The 15,031-nt window shown below is 46.2% G+C and overlaps 1 protein-coding gene and 1 long non-coding RNA gene across 2 annotated transcripts; one reads left to right on the forward strand and one right to left on the reverse strand.

Moving 5' to 3' along the window:
- Positions 1-2,646: 2,646 nt before the first annotated feature.
- Positions 2,647-5,437, reverse strand: LOC125947563 (uncharacterized). Its single transcript, XR_007468390.1, has 2 exons — positions 5,357-5,437; positions 2,647-2,813 (listed from the first exon to the last, which is right to left on the reverse strand). It is a non-coding gene; the product is annotated as an uncharacterized LOC125947563 (long non-coding RNA).
- Positions 5,438-13,222: 7,785 nt separating this feature from the next.
- Positions 13,223-15,031, forward strand: LOC125947700 (uncharacterized). The gene is made up of 3 exons (XM_049672943.1): positions 13,223-13,657; positions 14,237-14,602; positions 14,933-15,031. The coding sequence occupies exons 1-3, from the start codon at positions 13,223-13,225 to the stop codon at positions 15,029-15,031; spliced, it is 900 nt and encodes a 299-aa protein (XP_049528900.1).

Genomic DNA, 15,031 nt, shown 5'->3' on the forward strand with positions numbered 1-15,031 from the left:
TTGAACACTGGTAAAGGAAGTATATTTGTAGGGTGGAAGAATATTGAGAGTTTTGGATTACTGAATCGAACATTACATGTAAACTATGCGTATTCTAAAATAATGAACTATTCAGTATTTTTATTAAGTAAAACTAGCCAAATACTTCGCAGTAACCGACTGTTAAAGTTGTTACTGTTCACCATCTGCTAACAAAGTATCACAAATTATCACAAGTGAAACAACAAAAGTTTTCGAAGCAATGCAGAACAAAATTGGTAATGCAAACTGTGTTTTTGGTTTCATGATGGAAGGCTACATGACAACTCCTGATTTTTTATTATAGTCCATCATTTATTTTTATTGACAGTCTAAGCATGTAAATTCTTTATAACCAGTGATTTTTTTCTAGCAACCTGTCCTTTTAACATGTCTTTACAGCAAAACAGTCCTTCTGCAGCTTTGTCTTCCATTTTTTTGCAGCAACCATTTATTTAGTACTTTTTACAGCTAGTCATACAGCAGCTTTCATGCTTAGAACTCTTGTTTGCCACCAGGCTCTAAAGATTTTGAGGTGCTTGTGCAGTTTTTTAAATCACAATTAGTGAACTTGTGTTTAAAAGTAATCCTAAATTTCCTGATAGTTAGCAGTATTTTTCTTTTCTTTTGTAGTCAGTACAAGCACGGTGCTTAATTATATCAAGATAAATATGCCTGCTGCAAATGTATTCATCTGTATTCGACTATTCGACACTACTATTCCCATCAGAAAAAATTACATTTGCCAACCTCTAATTATTTGCATTCAAGTAGTGAAGAGTTTGACGGAAGCTCGTCTGGTCTGGTGGAAAGAGGCATGGTAAGTAGTTTAAACACAAACCATAAAAATGAAAAATAGATGGTTCAACTGGAGCTTCGTTCACAATCATGGCTCTCAGGTAGGAGCTAAAACGTTTATAATATTTTTATTTTGTGGTTGGCAGTCGATTTCAATTGATTATTATAATTAATTGCATTCATCTAGTCCTAAAGAAGAGGCAATGTATTTGAGTACTACTTGAGTTTGTTGCCATTGCAAAGTTTTTTTTATGTAACTTTATTCACCACACAGGTACAACTGATACATATTCATCTTTCAAGGACGTCACCACTAGTGGAGGGTGTTATTCTGCACTTGCACAATTATTTCAGAGATTTTCAGCAAATATGTAGTCTCATAAACAGTACCTAAATAATTTTAGCCTATGTGGTTATTCATTAACCATGTTAATGGATAGTTACCTCCCGGTTAACCTCCCTGCCTTTCGCATCTCAATTATCTCTCTCTCTCTCTCATGTAGGTTTCATCAACTACTGACACGACGCGGCCTTGGCAAACTTGTGAGCTCACAAATTTGAGCAGCAGTAAGCCCCCCCCCCATATTTGTTTTGATAAAGCTTCTCCTTTGGTGCTACTCTGGATCCGCCCTGTTTTCTGTGATTACCATCATGGGCAGACAACCTCAGGAAAACGTTTCATACACAAACGTTGTTCTTTCACACTTTGCTGACAAAGATGGATATTGAAAGCAAGGGTGCCATACCAGGCATGTTGGTCACAGACAGAACTGCGGGGGGTTCTGAAAGTATTCATCTAGTGGACACGTCCATTTCATCTGTCGCTGAAGTGTTGATTGACTAGGGCACCTGTCTCCCTCTCACGAGTGCCCCAGCCCAGCCAATCAGAACTTAAGCAGCAGTTGAAATGGTTATTTCCGTTTGGTTGACACTTGCAGAATACACCCCCTGTGCTCTGTCCTATCTTTCTGCCCTTCCCCATGTAATTTACTCAGTAAACTACTTGTTCATATGTTGGTTACCTTAATCAATGTTCAAATAGCTCAACACTTAAATAGGTATGTACAAGTAAGGCACCATAAACCCAAGCAGTTAGCTTGGTGATTGCCACCATACAGACTCAACCAATGGCTTCACTGTAGCTTTCCAAGGTAACTTTACTGCACTTTGAATGTAGAGAAGGTGGAATATAAAAATAGACTAGCATTTCTCTATTGTACATCACCCCCTCCACTTTGTGTTGTTACAATCAGTATATTCAACCCAAACGAAGTACTAACAAAAAGGAATTGTGACACTAATTTCATTTCACTGCCTCATTTTTAAAGGTGTAGCAAGATTCTTTATTTGCATTAGCAGTTGTTACTCAGGTTTCAGCTATCAAGGCCTTATGGCACGTTTGGACGTTACCTGAACTGAGTAAACAGCACAGATTGCATAATTTCTCAATACGTTTTCACAGCTTCCTTCACCTTTAGTTTTGAATTAAAGCCAGCATTTCTCTTGTGGCCATCTTTAAAGAGCTTGTAGTAATGTATACCTAACATAAAAGATGGGTGCGTTGTAGTGCTAGCATGCTGTCCTAGAGTACATTGTTGTATGGAAAATGTGCCGACACACAAGCCCGACAAATGCCACATCAAGCATTGGTGTTTGCTACTTCACCTGGTGTTTCAATTTTACAGCATGTGCATATTTTACCTGTGCACCAGTAAAAAGGGTCCAAAGCTCTTCCTGAAAACTCTCACACGCACTTATCACAATCAATTCCCCATATAGGTAGTTTTGCTGAAGAGAACGGGGATACAAGCATAATTAGAGACTGAGGAATGTGGGTAGGAACACTTTATTTTCAGCACACATGTTTTTTTGATGAACTGCTTCTATACTGGTGAAATCTGTGCTTTTAATAAAAGTACACCATGCTGCTTCACCACTCCATGCCAACTGCAAGTATCCTGTACCAGGAAGTCAAACCAAGACGTGGGATGTTCAGTCTGTCAAAAATAAAAATGAGTCTGAAACGTTGACATGTAAAAAGTAAAGCACACTCAAGAAAAACAGCACAAGAACAAATCCAACGAATCAGAATTACATTTGAGAGCAAACATATAGTTTCTATGGCACAGTGAAGAAACCTTATTCCTCCGACGTTTTTTTTTTTTTTGGTGTGAGAAAAGATGAAAGTACACGCGTTCTATCTCATTTTGTGTATCTTTCACCTTTTCACACACAAAAAGATGTCTTAACGTGCCCAACTGTCTTTGCATATCCATTTCTCTGCTCTCACACCATAATACCTACCGTTAAAGGTTGCAGTAATGCTCAGCTTGAATGAAGCAACACCAACTATGTGTACTGTGCTACTAAACATGGCAATGTAAGTCAAGCTCAAGCACAGCACATTCATGTGCTATATACGTTTGCTCTTGATTGTAGGTAAGAAAAATAAAAAGGAAGGCATGCTAATAAGAATGGTCTTTGAGGCGCTATGCAGAAGTGCTCTCCCATTTGAACAGAAGTTAAGCGCAACCGCAATGAACCAGAAGACAACTTATACAGCATTCCAAATCTAGGGACTCGATGTGCTGGAGATTTTTCTGAATTCATGGTAAAAAATCTAGATGCTAAAGGTGACACATATATAAACAGGTCTCTGCTCAAACTGGTAATGCTATGTGTAGCTTAGTTTTACAAAATGTGCCCTACCACTAGTCTCCCAGGCTGAGGCTGCAGTCCAGTTGCAACTACAAATCACTCAATTATGTCTAGGGCACACTTGAGCAAAATGCAGACAAAAATTACTGCACCACTGAGAATGTACTAGAGGCTTCAACAAAGCAGCTTACAGCCTGCATGGACTGGAGCAAGAGAAGTGCGTTTTGGGTCTAGGTGTGCACAGCTTGCAGTTGCTCATGGGCGCTGTTTAATATATTTACAGATTTCACTTACTTGTTGGTTTCGGACAAGAAATATATTGTATTTTGTATCCGTTCCACTGTTAAATACTCAAACCCAGGATACCACAGGTCTGTTTCTGGCATCTGATTTCTTCTCAGAAAACTACCCCTCTAAAAAATTTCACAGGTACTTAACCCCAACCTCTCTTAAGAAGAGCCTGATTTTTTAACATGACAAGGCCACTAATTACACAGTGACTCCTTGCGATGTGATGTACGTAAGCACTTTAAAAGGAAAGGAAAATTTAATAGCAGTACGACAGGTACACAACAAAGCAAAGTGCCTACCCTACAAAAATGCAACAGGCGAAGCAGACTGCACTGTTTAAATCAGGGGACAGAAATGACATGTGAAATTATCGGCCGGTGTCAGTGCTCCCTGTCATTTCAAAAGGCTTAGAGAATGTTATCTGTAAAAGAGTTGTGTCATCACCAACAGCCAACAAACGTTCTCGAAACGTCATCCTGGCGCAAAAATATGCTTTGTTGAGACTAGAACGTTGAGACTGGTAGGGTTCGTCGCTGGCTGAAACCCTACACTCCCGATTCGCGTGATCCCTACCCACTATCGGTATGCTTCACCGCAATACACAAACTGCGCTGGTATAACAGTGGTCGAACAGGCTGGTGCGAACGTTTCGACAAGAGAGCTTGCCTTAACCAGCTTTTCTTGGCAGTTTTCATATATGTGAGTACACCTGCCAATACACTTATTACGCTCCTCCGCGCGCGTAATGTGATGGGTGAAGGCGAGTACGCGCGTACATAGTTAAGGAACATATACATGTCCCGTGATAGCGGCCCCTTTTCACTTTTGGTATGCTTCACTGCAATAATTTTTGAGTAAGCTTAACACGTCTACTACGTTTGAGTAGCGTAACACGTCTACTGCGGCGAAGCTGACTTTAGGAAGCCGATTCATTCTACGCATCTTAAGAGGCAGGTCCGCTTATCACGCTTGGCAACGTTTGAACACCACACTTGCTGCATTAATTTCTTTAGTTATTTTAATTGTATTGTCATAGTGATCATGCATCCCGCAGTAGCAGGCTGATACTGCGTCATAATCGTTCTAACTGCATCAGGACAGCGTGTAGCTGGTAAGCATGCATGCAACAGGCACGGCGGCACTGGCTGTTGTTGGGAAACTTAGAGACGCTCTTTCGCGCCGTAATGACATTTGTCTTATTAAAAGGAATGCAGGTGATGATTAAATGAAATGCAGCAAAGCTGTAGAAAAGCAGTAGAAAAGCTGTTCGACCATCTCGCGCAAAAACGCGATTTAACACGATCTGGCGGAACAGCTCACCATGCCAGGATTTTCTTGCGTCCTCGTTTTTTCACGCATCATTCACTGAACCACACGACTGGATGGTTCTGTACACGTACTAACGATCCTGACGGAGGATCAGCTTTATAGCTTTATATGGGATGCCACGGCCCATTCCACGGGCCGGCTGCAATTTGACGCGGCCACGAGGCAAAATATGCGCGCAAGATAACTAACAGCAACACATCAAGCAGCTGACATCCCCAACCTTTTATTACATGCATATAGAGTGGAAAAATGGATTACTTACTCTGTAAGAAGGCACGGAATACGGACCGCTTCACAACGCGACCGGCCCCGCAGAACAGCCGCCATGAAAATAAACGGACCCCGCAGGGTCGTCTGCGCAAGCAGGCGTTTGGTGTGTTACGACACCACGGACCCGAGCACACGGGGGTTGGACCCTCACACGCGTAGCGTGCGTGGCTTAGCCGTGTCTGGGGAAAGGGGGATCCTGGAGGTTGAGCTAATGCCGGGTGTATGGACCTTTAAGGCCCCCCGGCGGAGGCAACACACCTCTTTGGCCTCTGCTTCACATAGACGGCACCCCCGGACTGACCCACCCGGGGGAAATTGGTAGTTGCCTTTTCCTGTCTCTCTCTCCCTCCAACCTTCGTCTTTCTCTCTCACTTTCCATCTCTCCTGTCTTCTCTTCACTCCGTTTTACTTCCAATTTTCCCGGCAGCAAGGGTTAACCTGGTGTAGTTTATCCAGCCTTGGGTCTATTATATTAGGTTTAGTAGCTATGTACAGCTGGCGTCTGCGTCTCCTTCAGGTCTCGTAGCGTCCCCTTGTTGGGCTCGGTGGTGGGCGGCTGGAATAGTTACCGAAATCATTGTTACCTTTATGGCTCTTTCGTCATTCCCCCGACTCCCTGATCGCTCTCACAAACGAGGGCGCACGGAAGATATTTTTCAATTTTATGGCAACCGAACAAAGAACTTTCCACGCTTTCACGTCATCCACTCTGATAAACTTGAAAAGACAGTAAGAATGATCTCACCCTTTCTCGTCTCGAAATCTCTAACCGAAGTTTTCGGTCCGGGTTACAAAGCATCGAAAATGGCCAGTGGTGATCTGCTACTCGAGCTCCGTGATCAGAAACAACATGAAAAACTGCCCAATCTAGTGTCCTTTGGGGATGTTCCAGTAACAGCAACCCCGCACCGTACCATGAATACCACCCGTGGCGTCGTATCCGATGCTGATTTGTTGGAGCTATCTGAAGCTGAACTCCTGGAGGGCTGGAGTGATCAGAACGTCATCAGTGTCAAACGAATTAAGATGAGGCGAGATGTTAAGGAAATTCAGACCAAACACCTAGTACTTACTTTCGACTCAAGTGTTCTGCCCGAGTCCATCGAGACCGGGTACCTCAATATTCGAGTTAGACCATATGTGCCAAATCCTCTCAGATGCTTCAAGTGCCAAAGGTTCGGTCACAGTTCACAGAACTGTCGAGGCCGGCCGACTTGTGCCAAGTGCAGTGACAAAGAACATTTCTCCGAAACTTGCAATAACACTCCACATTGTGTCAACTGTGATGGCGAGCATGCCGCATACTCGCGGTCGTGCCCGTCTTGGAAAAAAGAGAAAGAAATTGTGACAATCAAAGTAAAAGAAAATATTTCATTCAAGGAGGCACGCAGGCGGGTGTCATACCTGCCGAAGAGCAACTTTGCTGAAGTGGCGCGTCAGGGGGCAGCGTCGCAACGGCTTCCGGCGCCTGCCCGGCCCGCAAGCAGCGAGCCGGCAGTAACGCCATCCGCCCCCTCGGCGGCTGCAGCTAGCGCTGCTCCGCCAACTCACAAGAAGGGGCCATCCACCTCCGGGCTGGTGGGCTCCAGGGCCTCGTCCCTCGAGACGAGGCCTTCCCGTCACACCAACCGCTCGCAAGAGCGCGTGTCCATCCCCATCGAGGCGATGGACACCACAACCGGCCAGACGGCGCCACAAGCGCCTCAGGAGCGGCGAGAATCCCGCGATCGCTCCAGAAAAGAAAAAGCCCGCATCACAGGGCCCGACAAGGGCTCTGTAAGTTAAGTTAGTTTCTTTCAAACACACAGCACAAAAAACACTTTCAACATGAATACACAAATAATACAATGGAACGTCAGAGGACTCCTACACAACCTCGATGATGTCAAAGAAATCCTACGCAAGTTTAATCCTAAGGTGCTGTGTGTTCAAGAAACACACCTCAAACATACACAAAGAAATTTCCTTAGACAATATGCTATTTTTCGCAAAGACCGTGATGACACTATTGCGTCATCCGGTGGTGTGGCTATCGTAGTCGACAGAGGTGTTGCCTGTCGCGAAATAAAACTTCGTACGCCCCTAGAGGCAGTTGATGTCCAAGGGGTGCTGTTTGGCAAGCTAGTCACTATCAGTTCTATATACATCCCTCCCAGTTATCAACTTAATAAAACCGAATTTCAAAACTACATAGATGCACTTCCGGCTCCATACATAGTTGTCGGAGATTTCAATGCACATAACTCATTGTGGGGAGACTCTCGTTGCGATACGAGAGGTCGCCTGATCGAAAACTTTCTTTTTTTCTCAGGAGCATATATACGTAATAAGAAAGAGCCAACGCACTACAGCGTGGCGCACAACACATACTCCTCCATAGGTTTATGTATCACGTCGAGTACACTAATGCCGTACCTGGAGTGGTCTGTTCTCAAGAACCCTTTTGGGTTCTTCCCACTCCCCAGTTATAATAAACTACCCAGTTATAATAAACTTAACAAAACAAGATATATGCTCACCACACACTTCCCGATGGAAGGTCGACACAGCTAACTGGGAACGTTTCGAAGAAGTTACATATTTAAGCACGGATGATATTGCCTCATTTAATATAGAAGACACTGTGGCATATATAACAGGCTTTATAATTGACGCTGCCACGAAATGCATCCGTCAAACTAACGGACTTACGAATAAACGTCGCATCCCGTGGTGGAATGAAGAGTGTAAACAATCACGGAAAAATCAAAACAAAGCTTGGGGACGACTTCGCGACTCTCCAACTGCCGAAAACTTGATTAGTTTCAAACAAATAAAATCCCAGGGTAGAAGAACGCGTCGACGTGCTAAAAGAGAGAGTTGGGAGAAGTACATCTCCGGTATAAATTCTTACACAGATGAAACAAAAGTGTGGAATCGAGTTAGTAAATTAAAAGCCAGGGAGGTACAACCATCACCCTTAGTCAGTAGCCAAGGTGAGAGCCTGGAAGACCAGGCAGACTGTCTGGGCGAATACTTTGAACATGTATCCAGTGCGTCCAATTACACACAAACATTTCTCAGGTTCAAAGAACACGCAGAGCGAAAGCCCCTTGATCGAAAGTGTTCACGGACTGAAGATTACAACTGCAAATTCAGCCTAGTTGAACTCAAAGCTTCTCTTACTTGCTGCAACAACTCGGCGCCAGGTGGCGATCGCGTCATGTATGAAATGATTAAGCACCTACATCCTGAAGCGCTGAAAACACTCCTGTCTCTTTTCAATGCCATGTGGGCGGCTGGGTATATCCCGTCCTCGTGGAAGGAGGCTATAGTCATCCCCGTGCTTAAACAAGGCAAAGACCCGTCCCTAGCCAGCAGCTATAGACCAATAGCGCTGACAAGCTGTCTGTGCAAACTGTTTTAAAAAATGATCAAGAGGCGCCTAATATGTTTCCTTGAAAATAACAAAGTACTAGACCCCTTACAATGTGGTTTCAGGGAAGGTATGTCGACAACAGACCACCTTGTTCGCATTGAGTCTTATATCAGGGATGCATTTATACATAAACAGTTCTGTCTTTCAGTGTTTCTTGACCTAGAGAAAGCTTACGATACAACATGGCGCTGGGTGTCCGTGGCAACATGTTAAATACAATCGAAAGTTACCTATCTAATCGCACATTCCGCGTAAGAGTAGGTAACGCTTTGTCTAAGTCATTTACCCAAGAGACCGGTGTGCCACAGGGAGGCGTGCTTAGTTGCACACTATTTATTGTAAAAAGGAATTCCCTGCACACAGTCATTCCACGGACAATGTTCTATTCCGTTTATGTCGACGATGTGCAAATTGCCTTCAAGTAATGCAATATTGCCATCTGTGAACGACAAGTGCAGCTTGTAATAAACAAATTGTCCAAATGGGCAGATGAGAACGGTTTTAAAGTAAACGCCCAGAAGAGCACTTGCGCACTCTTTACAAACAAAAGAGGCATAACGCCTGTCCCCAGTATACAAATCAAAGGAGATGCACTCTCAGTCAGCAGCGAGCATAAGTTTCTAGGCATTATTTTAGATTGCAAGCTTACATTTATTCCTTATATTAAGTATCTTAGGACAAAATGCCTGAAGACAATGAACCTTTTAAAGCTTCTGTCGCGTACGACTTGGGGTAGTGATCGAAAGTGTCTGCTTAACCTGTATAAAAGTCTTGTCCTCTCACGCCTTGATTACGGGTCTATAATTTATAATTCTGCAACGCCAAGTGATTAAAAATACTAGACCCTGTTCACCACTTAGGTATCCGTCTCGCGACTGGTGCTTTCAGGACAAGTCCAATCCAGAGCCTCTATGTAGAGTCGAATCAGTGGTCACTTCATCTGCAGCGTTCATACAGCAGTTTTACATATTTTCTGAAAGTGCAAGCAAATACTGAACATCCGTCTTATTCAACAATAAAGGATGTGACCGTTGCCACACTATTCCACAATCGACCGGCAGCGAGAAAGCCATTCTCTTTGCGTGTGAGGAATCTTAGTGAGGAAATGGGTGTTCCGCTGCTTGATCATCGTCCTATGGCCCCAGTGAAACTGTTACCTCCGTGGCAGTGGCAGCTCACAGATTGTGACACATCATTTATAGAAGTCACGAAACACGCACCAGAGGCACACATTAAAATGCATTTCCTAGAACTTCAGTCCAAGTACTCGTGCACAGAGTATTACACAGACGCTTCTAAGTCACATGCCGGGGTTTCTTATGCAGCCGTCGGCCCATCCTTCTCGGAATCCGGTGTACTCCACCCGGAAACAAGTATCTTTACGGCTGAGTCCTATGCACTTTTATCAGCTGTAAAGCATATAAAGAAATCAAAACTGCAAAAGACTATCATATATACAGACTCTCAAAGTGTCGTGAAAGCCTTGATGTCATTCTGCAAACTAAGAAATCCTGTACTCATTGAGCTATATTCTGTTCTTTGTAGAGCTTACGCAACTAACCAGCATGTCATTATATGCTGGGTGCCTGGGCAAAGAGGCATCGAGGGCAATGTTCTTGCCGACCAAATGGCCACATCAGTGACATCACCCGTTATTAACTCTACAGCTGCTGTTCATGTAACAGATTTGAAACCTTTCTTGCGAAAGAAACTGCGAAGCCACTGGCAATGCTTGTGGGACACACAAACAAGTAATAAGCTTCATTTGATTAAGCCACAGTTAGGTACTCATGCACAGAGTATTACACAGACGCTTCTAAGTCACATGCCGGGGTTTCTTATGCAGCCGTCGGCCCATCCCCCATAACTAAAACACGACGAACTGATGTCCTGTTCTGTCGTCTAAGAATAGGACATACATATGGCACCCACAACTTATGCTTATTGGTGATGAACCACCAACCTGTGGTAGATGTGGTGAGAGGCTGACCGTCCTCCATGTCCTCGTGGAGTGTCGGGAAGCCGAAGCCGAGAGAAGGAAACATTTTCCTGTAGCATACCGCTACAATATCCCTCTGCATCCCATGCTGTTTATTGGTGAAGAACCGCTTTTTAATGCCAAAGCAGTCCTCGATTTTTTGAATGATGTTGTGCTACATGTTATTAGCCCAATAAGTTCGTAGCACATCCTCTCTCCAGAGGATGTTGCTGTGATAATTTTTTATAGCACATGCCTCCAGACCCTTGTGGTTCAAGGGCTCTGTTTAGGTAGTAGTGCTTCTTGCCAATTACTGTATCTTAAATATTTTAAATATATTATTCTTCTTTCTCAATGCATTCCTCATTCCATAGTACATATCATTAGTCATTGCCATGATTTTAGTACATATATATTTTACGCACTTTACAGCGATAATTTTAGGCCCCTTTAAGGCCTCGTTTCATCTACTTCTCAGAATTCATTGTTCGACGGCACATTCACAAACACTGGCATGGCGCTCTTTGGCTATAACTGGTCCTTGCGTCATAAAACACCACACATCATAAAAATAAACGGATGTGACATCATGGGTTTTAGCGGACGTGACGTCATGGGTCGCAGCAGACGTTTTGGGCACCTTTTGTTTGCTGCGACCCGGTCGCAGCAGTCACGGCCTTTTGTTAATCGTAATATTTATTGTTTACGCTACAAATTAGGTTTTCCTTCAAAATTTATTATGTTTCGTATGAACAAAAATTATCAATAATTATTTATGAATTTTAGTGGTTATTTTAGTAGTAACTACAGTGTACTAGAATAGTAGTAACGATTTTATTAACTTAATACGATACTGAGGCTGTGACCGGTTTTCGACTCGGACGACTCAGTCACTCGTCTGAACTTGCGCGGTGGTTCGTGCCGCGCGCGCCTTGTTGGAAGCATTTTTCTTTTGTTTTTGGACATCATGACGCAAGTTTTAGTGAAATTGCTCTATGATGATAAGTGGGATGTTTATCCGTTGAAGACGTTCGCTGATGCAGCTACTGGTCTTCGGGTGATGTTCGAGCATGGGAGTTTTGATGAGTTGCGCGGCAGAATTCATGATGGAAGGAAGGCGAACAAAGCCGCAGCCTAACTTCTGCACAAAGGTAAGTGATTTTGTTTTCTTGAGCACATAGCCGCGTTTTTTTTTTATTTCACTTGGACGAGCGTGAGATGTTAAGCACACCGTTCACTTTCTGCAGGCAAACCGCATGCCCTGGAACGAAAGCGGGCGAAGCTAGCGCTTGTTGCCGCCGCTGCTTCGATTGAAATGTTCGTAATATTGTCTACTAATTTGCTATCGCAATCGATTCTTCGCCTTTGGAGCGACACTGCGATATTAAAAAAATATTCTTAATCCGTAGTGGCTCATCGTATACCTTAAGGCTAGTGTGCACATTTTCTCGCGTAGTCGTTAACTGCGCCTCTATTTGCGTTGTGGCTAATGTCGCGGTGCGCTGCAAAATATATATCGCCTTTTCGGTATGTGTGGAGAGCAGCCTACCGATAAGTCCTGCATCGGCGCGATGATTACACGGATACACATCATAAATGAACAGAGGCGTGGTGGCGACGTCGGCAAAGCCGCCGACGGGCTTGCCTTATCACACATCGCCACCCCAACCGCAGTAAGCATATTTATCAAACGTGACGTGTTGCCGTTTAAGGCGTACAGCACGCTTTTAATAGGCGATAACCCAAGCGCGCCGCCGTTCTCTGATACCTCTTTGAGCTGGGCCGACTCGAATGTGCGTTGCTTGCAGAAACGAAAGGAACGCCAGACGGCTCATCGGCGCCTCAAGCTAAGCGCCGCACTCGAGCACCGTTAGCGCGGCTATGAATGGCACGTTCATGAAGACAGCTCCCTGCACAGCCGCAAGCGAGCAATGCGCATAGGACGCGTACGCAACGCGCGGCACACAAATCGCGCGGAATGTTATTAGTCACGCAGCAGCGGATACTAATGGTATCTTCGACTGGTCGCATCCATCCCCCGAAGCAGAGAGATTCCCGCTAGGAGGCCACGGTGTGCGGACGTGTTTTCGTATGGGCTCCTCTTTCGGATCTGTGTTTTGGATTTTCATCGACTCCGGTGCCCGATTCATCCACACCATACGACTCACCTAGTGGACCGGAGCTACCTGATACCACTGGGGTCACTGTGAGTCCATTTTCCATCATCTCACAAGCCTTAAAGACTTCGACGCGGGGAACACCCAAATAAGCCTAACGGAACAGGCGTCTGCCCAACTTAGGCACGGCTGCATCGATGCATGTCGCTCACGGCGGGCACCGCTCCACCTCGCGCTCTTACTGACGAAATTGCCAACCACGGCCCTGCAGCAAGGCAGCGTCTAACATCATTACCGCTATTATGCACTGTTTCGGAGTGCGCTAACGAGCAAACGGTGCCACCAATGCTTAGCAACGCCGAAGAGACGCTCACAACCGACGACAAGCCAGCAACTATCGGAGCACTGAGCGACCGCGACGCTGCCAGCGTTCCCATCACAGAACAAACGAATGACTCGCCACCGGGGGAGGACATGGACGAGGATACCCCACCTTTAGCCATCGACACGGACACCATAGAAGACGGAGCCTACAACGGAGCCTGTTGGAAGGTGGTCCGCAACAAGCGACGCGCCCGAAACGCTGCAGCCCACGAAACGGCGTCGCTCCGTCAGAACGCCTCTGAACACCCTTCCGCCGAGCCCAAGCAGAGCGGGCCAAAGCGCCTGCCTCCTCTTCCCCTCCGAGATGAAAAAGTTATCGTCCGGCCTCTCGGAGGCCTCAGATTGGATAAATGGCCCAGACCAACGTTGGCCACCGCGCTTTGGACAGCGGCCGGAGTGAGCTAATATGACCGGAGAGACCTCATCCTAAGGACCCGGCCAGAACAAAACCTGGCAATAATAAGCACCGCATCATCGCACGTCGCAGACGCCCTGCTGAATATCCAGGAACTGTCGATCAGCCAACGCTGCTACCCGGTGTCTGCATATCTAGCCGCCCCTGATGATTCGTGCAAGGGTATCGTTGCGGGACTGGATACCAGGCACCCCCTCACATATGCTGGTAGAAGAGATGCAAGCATCTGGAATCCAGATACTACAGGCTCGAATGATGGGTCAGACGAATATTGCACTGGTCACCTTCGAGGGCCTACGTGTGCCACGCTTCGTCCGATTTCTTGGGGCAGAGCTCCGCTGCTACCCACACCGTCCCCGCCAGCCAGTCTGCAAAACGTGCCTCAAATTGGGACACCGAGCCGACCACTGCCCCACACCAGACGTCACTATTTGCGAACAGTGCGGCATCGAGAATCCCATCCCATCACACCCATGCTCTCCCCGGTGCAAATCATGTGGAGGGGACCATCCTACAACTGAACCGAAGTGCCCGCAACGCCAGCGACAACCCTTCAACAGAGCCTGGGTGAAAAAGCCATCGAAGATGAACAGCGACAACTGAAGGCCTCCACCAATGCGGATCCTCCATCAGCGACAACCCCTGCTTCTGGAACATCATTCAAGAAAGCTGGCCGGTCTCGTTCGAAGACGCCGTCCAGATCCCGCCCCAAGGCTCGGGTAAACTCCAAATCTCGTTCCCGATCCCGCTACCAGTCGTCCTCCGCCCGCAACCAGGTGAAGCGTCAGACTACCTCGGCGTCTGAGGCATCCCCGCAGCCTTACAAGAAGGCACTACTAAACAAGCTGGCAACTTCAGCAGCTACCCCGGACCGTCAGCAGGCCCGGGCCCCGGAGAACACCAATGCCAAGGCGGCACCTCGGGAGGTAAGTTGCCCGCGGGATCCCCCACAGCTCGCTCCCCCCCCAACCTTCACCCTACAACACGTCCCCCTCTACTCCACTACCGAACACCCACAGTGATCCTTTCCCCGAAATCGCGCGGCTACGCCGTGACATGGAAGCGCGCCACGCTCACATGCATGCGCAGCTGGAAGCTGCAATAGTGGGCACAAACGCCAGAATACAGGCAGCTATAGAGAGCGCGCGGCAGGAGTCTCTAGCGCTCCGGCAGGAGATCATAAGCGTCATACACGCATCAGAAGAGCGGACACACGCCCTATTCGCAGAGTTAGTCTCCCGTTTGGATTCTATAAGCGCACCCCTGCCGGCTTCCAAATCCGCGCGTCCCCAGCCACCCCTTACAGGTGCAAGAAGATCGCAGCCATACTCACGCCCGGCGGCTTCCTCTTTTGA

Source organism: Dermacentor silvarum, chromosome 8 (genome assembly GCF_013339745.2).
Source record: "Dermacentor silvarum isolate Dsil-2018 chromosome 8, BIME_Dsil_1.4, whole genome shotgun sequence".
Taxonomy (NCBI): domain Eukaryota; kingdom Metazoa; phylum Arthropoda; class Arachnida; order Ixodida; family Ixodidae; genus Dermacentor; species Dermacentor silvarum.

What these genes read in the sequence shown, in the direction of transcription:
- LOC125947700 (XM_049672943.1), top strand. Translation starts at nt 13,223, where the DNA reads ATGCTTAGCAACGCCGAAGAGACGCTCACAACCGACGACAAGCCAGCA. An exon ending in CGCTTTGGACAGCGGCCGGA is followed by an intron (nt 13,658 to 14,236) that starts GTGAGCTAATAT and finishes ACCCTTCAACAG; the next exon opens with AGCCTGGGTGAAAAAGCCAT. An exon ending in CCAAGGCGGCACCTCGGGAG is followed by an intron (nt 14,603 to 14,932) that starts GTAAGTTGCCCG and finishes GGATTCTATAAG; the next exon opens with CGCACCCCTGCCGGCTTCCA.